The sequence below is a fragment of the Ixodes scapularis genome, unplaced genomic scaffold (genome assembly GCF_016920785.2).
Source record: "Ixodes scapularis isolate PalLabHiFi unplaced genomic scaffold, ASM1692078v2 PGA_scaffold1__304_contigs__length_218370807, whole genome shotgun sequence".
NCBI classification, from domain to species: domain Eukaryota; kingdom Metazoa; phylum Arthropoda; class Arachnida; order Ixodida; family Ixodidae; genus Ixodes; species Ixodes scapularis.
The window spans coordinates 190,413,464-190,422,395 of record NW_024609846.1 but is presented as its reverse complement, the minus strand read 5'-3'; the positions used below and the strand labels follow the sequence as shown (position 1 = coordinate 190,422,395).

General features: G+C 49.1%; 1 protein-coding gene across 1 annotated transcript in view; it reads left to right on the top strand.

Moving 5' to 3' along the window:
• Positions 1 to 569: 569 nt before the first annotated feature.
• The window catches only part of LOC115312238, a gene marked incomplete at its 3' end in the record, with an annotated part of 32,093 nt that continues 23,730 nt past the window's right edge, over positions 570 to 8,932 (top strand). The window contains exon 1 of the mRNA XM_042290429.1: positions 570 to 591. Within this exon, the coding sequence (XP_042146363.1) occupies positions 570 to 591 (22 nt within the window). The remainder of the gene's footprint in view (positions 592 to 8,932) is intronic.

The window sequence follows — 8,932 nt, the reverse complement described above, 5'->3', positions numbered from 1 at the left end:
GGAACTCCACGTTTGGACAGCACACAACGACGTTGACTTTCCACGGCTTTTTCTTGTGCCCAGTGCTGAGCGTTCCTGCGAAGAAGGAGTCTTCCTCCGTCGACGTGCTTTCATTCAGCTTGGCGACTTGCCAGAGCCGCTTGACTTTACAGACTGATGCGAAATGGCCTTGCTTTCTGCACTTGTTGCATCGAACTTTGGCTGCAGGACATTGCTGCCTTGCGTGCTCCACTATATTCCCACACCAAAAACATGACTGGGTTGCGTGTGGCTGATCCACCGAGGGCTTTTGTGGACACTTCGGGTGGAACTTCTTAGCCGTTTGTTGTGGCGCCTGTAGCGTGTCCACATGTGCTGTCTCATCAGGCACTATTTCGGTAGAGTGCTTGAGCGTCTGTTCTTGCCGGCTAAGGGTTTCCGTTTGCTTCGTCAGCATCACCGCTCCCTCCAAAGTGAGTTCGCTTTCCATCTGTAGCTTAGTGGAGAGTATTTTGTCTATCATAGCGACGACGACGCCATCCCTCAGGAGCTCATCCTTGAGGTTGCCGTAGTCGCACGTTTTCACCAGCATGTACAGAGCTCCCTCACGCTGTGAGCAGCTATTGAACACTGCGCGCTCGTACACGACGTTCTTTTTCACGATAGAAAACGTTTTCGAATGCCGCGACAAAATCGGGATAGGATTCCGTCTTGTCCGCAGGGATGGGGAGGGAGGCCGAAATCTCCTCTGCCTTGGGTCCCATGAGGTAAAAGAACGAGTTAACCTACTCTGCTTGGGTCTTCCCTTGTAGGCCCGAGGCGGTGCGGAAACGCTCCCATCGTTTCTTCCAGATCCTCCAACTGGTCAGGGACGAACGTGAACGGCTCCGGTGCTGAAAGGTGGTATGGCGGTGGTGGGTGCGGCGGCGGTTGAGAGGCTTGTGAAGGCGTGCTCTTTGTTCCGACCAGTAGGCCTAAAGGAATCAGTTGAGTTAACAACGAGTGGCCACGCAGAAAATTTGGTGTTCGTGTGCCTGCCGAGTGTCCTTCCTAGCGGCGCGGGAAGCTGAGCCTAGCTCGAGAGAGAGTCTCGGACACCATGTGATTTATGCAAGAGTCGGCCAGAAACGTTTCACTGTTAATATAGGTTAACATGACTTCTTGACGGGTACAGCACAGACCTGTTCGACGCTCCCTAATCTCCGGCATGACAGCAGGTGGCGCTACCACTTAGTGGCGAGCACAAAACAGTGTCCATGCGACTTCCGGACGCAATATGATGCAGAAAGCAAGCAGTATACTTTTGCGGTCTCCTGTGCATTCCAACAGGAAATCGCGCGTGATTTTTGTATCTTCACCGCAAAATAACATGGAACTCTCTTGTTCTTTCTGTATTATCAAATAATGTGTACCTTTATTGAAGGTTTGTGCTTGCAACTAACCGGTAGGGCTATCTGCCGCCGTTCCAGTGATTTGGCAAGGTCTGTGCTGTGCCGTGCGGGCAACACCGCTTGCCGTCATGAAGTCGTGTTTGCGGTGTATTTTGCTATAAACGTAAATAAACGAGTTAAACATTTGATCGACTTACGCATAGATAAACTGGTGTCAGAGGCTTTCTCTCAAGAAAAAATCAGCCTCACTCATCGTTAGGCGAGACGCTCGGCAGGCATTCGCACATCGAACGTACGAAGTCGCCAGTCTCTCAGCTAGCGCTGCTGTCAACGGATCGCCATTAGGCCTAGTGATCATAGCAAGGAACGCGTCTTTACAAGCCTCTGAACCGCCGCCACCACAACCGCCATACTAAGTTTCTGCTCCAGGGCCGTTCGCGTTCCTGTTCGAGCAGTCGACGACCCGGAATATACGATGGGAGTGTTTCCGGACCGCCTCGGGGTTACAAGGGAAGACTCAAGCCGAGCACGTAAACTTCATCGTTCGGGACCAAGAATAGTTGAGATGTGGCCACCCTCCCCTTCCTTGCGGGTGATACGACAACCTATCGTCGCTGTCACGGCGTTGTGAAACATTTCCAACGTGAAATAGTACGTCGCGTGGAGCACGCAGTGTTCATAGCCGCTCGCAGCGTGAGGGAGACGCAGCAGCAGATTCGATCACGGCACTATACGTCTGGTTGCGACGTACAACTACGGCAACCTTAAGGATGAGATCCTTAATGATCGCATCCTATAGTCGGTGACTGGTGAAGAGTAAAGTGGAAGCTCCTCCCTCTTTTTCCACTTTAGCAGAGCGAATGCTGGAGAGGAGGTCACCTCCTATCCAGCGTTCGTTCTCCTAAAGTGGAAAGAATTGGGTGGAGCGTCCACATTTTTCTTAACCTGTCACCGACTATAGACTGTGTGCGGGACAAAAGACTCTCCACCAAACTACAGATCGAAAATGAGCTCCCTTTGGAGCGAGCGATGTTGCTGACGAACCAAACGGAAACTATTGACGGGCAACAAGAGACTATAAAGCAGTCTCTCGAGACAGCGCCTGATGAGGCAGAGCACGTGGAGAGGTTACATGGGGCAGTATTGCGTTTCACGCTTACAAGGCGCACCTCGCACGCGTACATAAACAAACGGAATTGTTTTCAAGCTCCCACAGACGTTTATTAACCCACTATCATGACAAAAAGCTTGTTCCCGGCACATTAACACAAGTGAGACTTTCCTGTGGAACTGGAAGGAAAATATTAAGTGGAGTTACACTGTTTTTATGCCCAACAAAATTAATAAACCCTAAACCAACGACCGTAGACATTAGAGTTCTAATAGATCGTTCTGAAGACTCCGACAACGATAATCAATACCCCGCCACCGCCTTTGCGGATAAATTGTATCGTTATCGGGGTTATCGAAGGTATCGGAACAATATACTAATATACTCTATTGAGACGAGAGTAGGACTACTCCCAGAAGCATGCTTGCTGTGTACCTACCATTAACCAGCGATATCATCTAATTCGTAATAGATGCATATTCCAACTTGGGCATTACTGAGCAACGCAAACAGAAAGTTGAGAAAGAAGGTCTACCAAATTCCACAAAGGTCTCGCTGACGCCTACGAGCAGTTCTTTGTCGAAGCGCGTCCAACAAACAGCAGAATATTTCTGTGGACTCCGACGAAGAAATCAACCATTACCGAAAAGTTGGCATGGAAGTATTCCGGCCGTTCACTGCGAAAAACCGTGGCCGCAACTGTACGCACGGAAATCAGACCACCAGCGTGTTTTCGTAGATCGTTTTCACCGTCCCGCAACGGCTTTGCGCAACCCTCCACGATACCCGGAACTCTGCATTCATGGCCTTCGGCACGCAGGCGCAGTGACCGTTTCTCCGTTGCTGAGGGTGTAGGGGGAGGGGGGGGGGGGGGGGGAATGCAATCTACGAAAACTCCCTTCTGAAGAGCGCATTTTTGAAACCGCGTACATGTGTGGCCTCCTATTCATCCCCACCAGTTGGAATACGGAAAAATACTATGGCCCCAGTGAGCCCAACACTGCGTCAGAGCGAGTCACGTGACAAATTTTCGTCCAAGCGTTTTTGTCCCACGGAGAGCGGGCATGTGCTTTGTTGCACCCCTCTGATTTGCTAGGAGCGCTTGTTGCGTTTGCTTACAGCCGCACGAAGACACAAAAGAAGGTGGGGTGACATGCCTTTAGAGCTAAAAATAGGCTTATTCCGTTTTTGTTTTTTTCTACCTCGGTTTTGAGCTCGTTCAGAAATCCCAATATTTTGGCAACATAGCCGATTCGAAAACTGATACAGTGATACTCGCACGCAACGCCACTGGCCAATAAGCTCCTTTGTTGGGGTGAAATTTCAAGGACAACAGCGAGCGTTTTCATTCAATCTCTCCTTCGCAAAACTTGATGAGGTAGCTGGACGGTAGCAGTACCGCCCAGTGACAATATTTGAATTTAGCTCATAGATTGGACCCAAGCATTGCGTGGGCACCCGACTTTGGCTCGTGATAATCGGTAGCTCGAGAAGCATTCGGGTAGTGGCCCGTGTCCAATCGCTTTATTGACGACGATAGCCGAACCAGAACAATGCCTGGAACTCAGCGCGTGTCCTGTGCTTTGCCAAACCCAGCGCGTGGCCAGGATCAACATTGGCGGCATATAATCGGCTCCAGATCACGTGGCCGCTTGTTCTGGCTGCGAATTGAGGGGGTGAACTTTCCTCGTTTTTCTTTAATTATTTTTTGTAAATTCGATTGCCACTGGTGAAAAACGAATGGGTGTTTCAGAGGTAATTAACGTCGGGAATCTGTTCTAAGCGGTATTTGCGCAAAGCATAAACATCGTTGCATCGCCCATTTAACCGAAAAGTATGAGTTTCGGGCCCTCCGGCGGTTGGTTTTGTTCCCCCGGAACACGAGGCTGAACTATCTAACTGCCAAGCTTCTTATATCAGTGTTTGTGCGTGTGGGTTTCCTAAATCTCTCTATCTCCTTACCGTTCACAAATTTTCTTCTAATCTTTCCAATATATTTGTGATTCCTTTCTCCTTCACGAAGGAGGAAACTAGCACTTAGACGCGTGTTAACATCCTTCGTTTTTATATCGCATTTGGAAGGATCGGATATCTGAGGATGTACGCTAGAAGCACAATGATTTGTGCCAATATATTTGGTTTATGTCTTTCAGTTTATACTTCTGAAATCTCAAATTTATTAAGGTATAACCAAACATGATATCAGTTTTCTAGAATATGCGTATTCTGACTCTAAACTAGGGCACTGCACTGGCCCGGGCCATCCCAAAAGCCCGAGACCGGCCCGGCTCGCGGGCGGCGCTCGGGCCGGTTGGTACGCTCTTTCTGGGGCCCGGGCCGAGTTCGGGCTTAAACAAAGCATTCTTTCGGGCCGTGCCTGAGCGGTTGTGTGCCACAATTTCGAAATTGTTGATAACAAAAAAATGTGCCTCCTTGATCTTTTAGCTTCAATATAAACAAGCAAGCCAAGTGCAAAATAACTACGGCGCCATACAAAGAAAAAAAAAAGTTTTGCATTTGAAAATTTTGAAGTGTGTTAAAGAAAACGTACGGACTCCACCAGAATAGTGGGAGGGTGCGCGCTTTATGCCTAGATAGTTTTTATGTTAAACCCTGCAAACTTTTTCGGGCACATGTTTATAATCTGTCAAGCTCGGGCCCCAGCTCGAGCTCATATTTAAACAAAAACTAGCCATGCTCCGGCCGGGCCCGGATCATGTCTCTACTGTGCTGGGTCGGGTCGGGCCTAGAAATTCAATATTCTGTCGGGCTCGGGCATAGCCCGGGGAGTGTATCTATCGGGTCGGGTCGTGACGGGCATAACAATTCCGGCCTCCGCAGTGCCCTACACTAAACTGTCAGACAAGTACAAAAGCCAGGCTTCACTACTTCGTTTTAGTTTGTCGCCTAGCTGCTTTGGGCCAGTGTTCTCTAAGAAGTGGCAGATATAGGCCCGACATCTGGCTGTTCTCTTTTCACCGTTCAACTTTGAGCCTACATTCTAATAAAAGTGCCTTAATTAGGCTTCCCTGCGGCTGCTTCGGTTGATACGCAGCATCTATGGCTCATCTCTGGCACTTTGGTGATTTTGTGGCGAATCGGGGAGGAGCCATCGGAAAGCCTAAGAAAAGTACTCTGTCACTAATTGATGCATAGGAGCAGTTAGGCCCATCCCTGTTGAAAATTCCATCAAGATACGTAATTTAGGATACTGATTGCCAGTCAGCAGCCTTGGTGGAACGTGATGGACCATCAGACGTCGTCTGATGGTCCATCAGACAACGTCTGACTGCCACTGCCAAGGGAATTTCATCAACAAGGGCAGCATTTATATAAGAGTAAAGCTATACGCACTCATAAATATCGCCAAATGCCTCGATAAAACAAAATGTTCGAAAAAAAAACAGGACCACCGCGGAGCGAACCCGCGACCACTTGTGTACAAATCGGACAACTTAACCCCTATGCTATGCCATCGCATTGGAAACTCGATTTTACCATTCGTTTTATACGAGATGCTTCGGATTCAAATGCAGTTAAGTCTTCAGCATGTTATGCAAAGCACTCGTACATCACTCGCCGTACTTCAGTTCTACTCACCTGCCATGAAGAGTACTTTCGCGTCGTAGAACGATCCTTCTGTTCGCGCGTCTCCGGCGCAGTAGACCTGGTACACCTTCTCGTCGTCAACTACACCGTTAAAGTCCCTTACATCGTCGAAACTCACAACAGGCTGGGTCTTGTCGAGTAGAAATTCTACCAAAATGAGTTGCTGGGCGAGTTGGATAGACATCTTGACTTAAACAGCGCAAATAAGTTACGTAAGGAAGAGGCAACAGGAGGGAAAAAGCGCTCTTTCCTTCCTGGGTCGCTAAACTCGTCAAGCACAACTTTGTGTCCGAAAGTTGCGGAACGCGCTAATTGGACTCTCGCGACGCTGACGTCGCGCCGAGCGAGGTGTCAATCATTCGAAGCAAAGTTCATCGAGGAGCGCGTGCGGCGCGTGAGGGGCGCGAGGAGCCCGCTGATTGAACGGCTTCGCCGATGACGTAGCGCCCATTTGTCCCTACATCCCTACGCCAAGCTAAAATTAATGCTTTGCAGATTGTCCCCAGGCGACCTGCTGACGCTCAAAATCCCTCCGAAGTTTGTGTAAAAAAGAAACCTCGTTTGTCGAAGTTGTCGCTGGCGTCAAAGTGACGTTTCCGAACTTTGCGAGAGCCGTGGTTTGAGCTCGAGATCTTCGCTTCGGATCGAGGCGAAGTTAAACTTTGTCAACATGGCGGTGCCGTACGCTGCGGCCGAGCTTATCTTCCGCCACCGTCGGCGTCGCTACTGAGACCACCGGGGACGCCTTTCAACTCCCCGACGACGACTTTCGGCGACAGTACTGGCTATCGAAAGCCGTTGTGCGTTGACTCTGCGACGAGCTTCGTTCGCCGCCTCGGACCGTGGAACAACAAGTTCTCTGCGCCTTCCGGTTCTTCGGAACCGGTAGCTTTCAAGGCATGGTGGCGGCTGACGAGCACCTGTCAGTCTCCCACATGACTGTGGCCGTGCTGTCAGAGTTTTTGCGGCTGCCATCGCTTTTTTTTTTCTGTAATAACCGAAGAGGTACTAATAAGCTGGAATACGATTCAGAATGTTGGGAAACAAACAAGAACCGGGGTAATTTTAGGGTAGGTTCGAGTCTCCCGGCAACCGGCAGAATTATTTCCCCGAAATTCTACTGGCAGTCGTCACTCATTGGCGGTCAAATCAGTTCATCGAACGACGTGTCATCGACAGATCGTTTCATCGGCACGCGATGTAATCACATGAAAGAGATTGTCTTCCGTTAGAGGTATATGCACATTAAGCATTTTCCCACCTTTAAACATGTAAGTGGGGTGTCCCATAAGTAACACCCTAATAAGTGTAGCGATGGACCTTATAAAAGAAATGTAAACTTCACAGCTTTAAAAATGTGTGATTTTTTAAACACGTTTCTTAAAACGTATGATAATGCCTACACCTTTTTATAAAGATGTAAAACTACAATACCCCTTCTCGTCAGGCACGTAGCCAAGGGGAGGGGGGGGGGGCGGGGGGGCATAAGGCCTGGCCTTCCTGCCCCCCCGAAATTTTCCATTTTGCTGGGGCCTCCTCTCCTCCCTCCCCCTTATAGAGCACTTTGTCATCGGCGCCCCCCCCCCCCCCCCCCCCCTTAAACGAAAATCTGGCTACATGCCTGCTTCTCCTCAAGGTGTAATTACCACAGTACATTTCTTTTTTGGGGTGTACACAGTGGCCCGGGACCCATGAATATGACTGAACAAATAAATTACACAAACGAGTCGCCGAAACAGCACGTTGCTTCTTGGCGAGTGTCGAGACAATATCGTCCGAAAACGGGCTTCAATATTGGCCGGATGTACGGTTTTGCGCCTCGTCCCTACATCCGGCAGGTATGGGAGTACCGATGCAAATAAACGATTTATGTCTAATAGCACTGGCACCACTGATTTCTTAGGAGGCTAGATCGTGGATAGAGGCCTGTATTGCTGGGGTCGAGCGGCACCACCGGCAGTCATCGCTTGACACAACTCAATTTTATTACGTTAGTAGGTTGTTCTCTACCATGAAACTTCTGTCATGTTTCCGCAAATAACAGTTAATATTGTGGGCAAGAATATTAAACGCGTTAGAATACCAATCTTGTTTAACTAAATGTTGTGTGGTTGAGGGTCTAGGGCTACTTTGTTGGGCGTTAACTGTTATGTGTTTAATGAGACAAGGGCTACCGAGAGTTATTGTGGAGTCATCCGTGATTTCGGAGTCATCAAAGCTTAGCAAACGATAAGATAGAATGCCTTTACTGGGGATTTTCGCATCGTTTTGACCGCTTGTACATAGTGCTTCATGGTGAAAGCTTTTTCTTTGAACTCCTGTGAGGGCTTCCGTGACAAACTGAAACTCGGAGCGTGCCGTTCAGTCGCTCGACGTGCCACTTATTTAGCAACCGAAGCAAGCGACGTCGGTAAAGTCAATCGTGCTCCGGCCAATTTTTTTTAATCGATGTTTAAACGCTTGACGAATGTCTATTTGATCTCCAAGAACCCGACATAATCATCGCAGCACGTCATAAAATGCTCGCCCTCGAGCACCGCGTACAAGCTTCCAATTTTTGCATGTTTCTTCCTTAGACTTGCGTGTATTGCCTCATGATGTAGAAGGCCACAGCAACAAGGACGAAAACGAAGGGAGAACTAGACAGGACGCGGCGTATTGCCTGTCGTCAAGCAATGGCCGCCGGTGAGGCCACTGACGGGCTCCCAATTCGCGATACAGACTTGCACTGTGAGAGTTCTAATGCATTACACCCCCCGAGTGCTGCACGGAGAACAGGCCCCGAACGAACTTGCCGAATGCACCCAGTGCAGACTGATGCTGTCGCCATAGATGTTGTAGA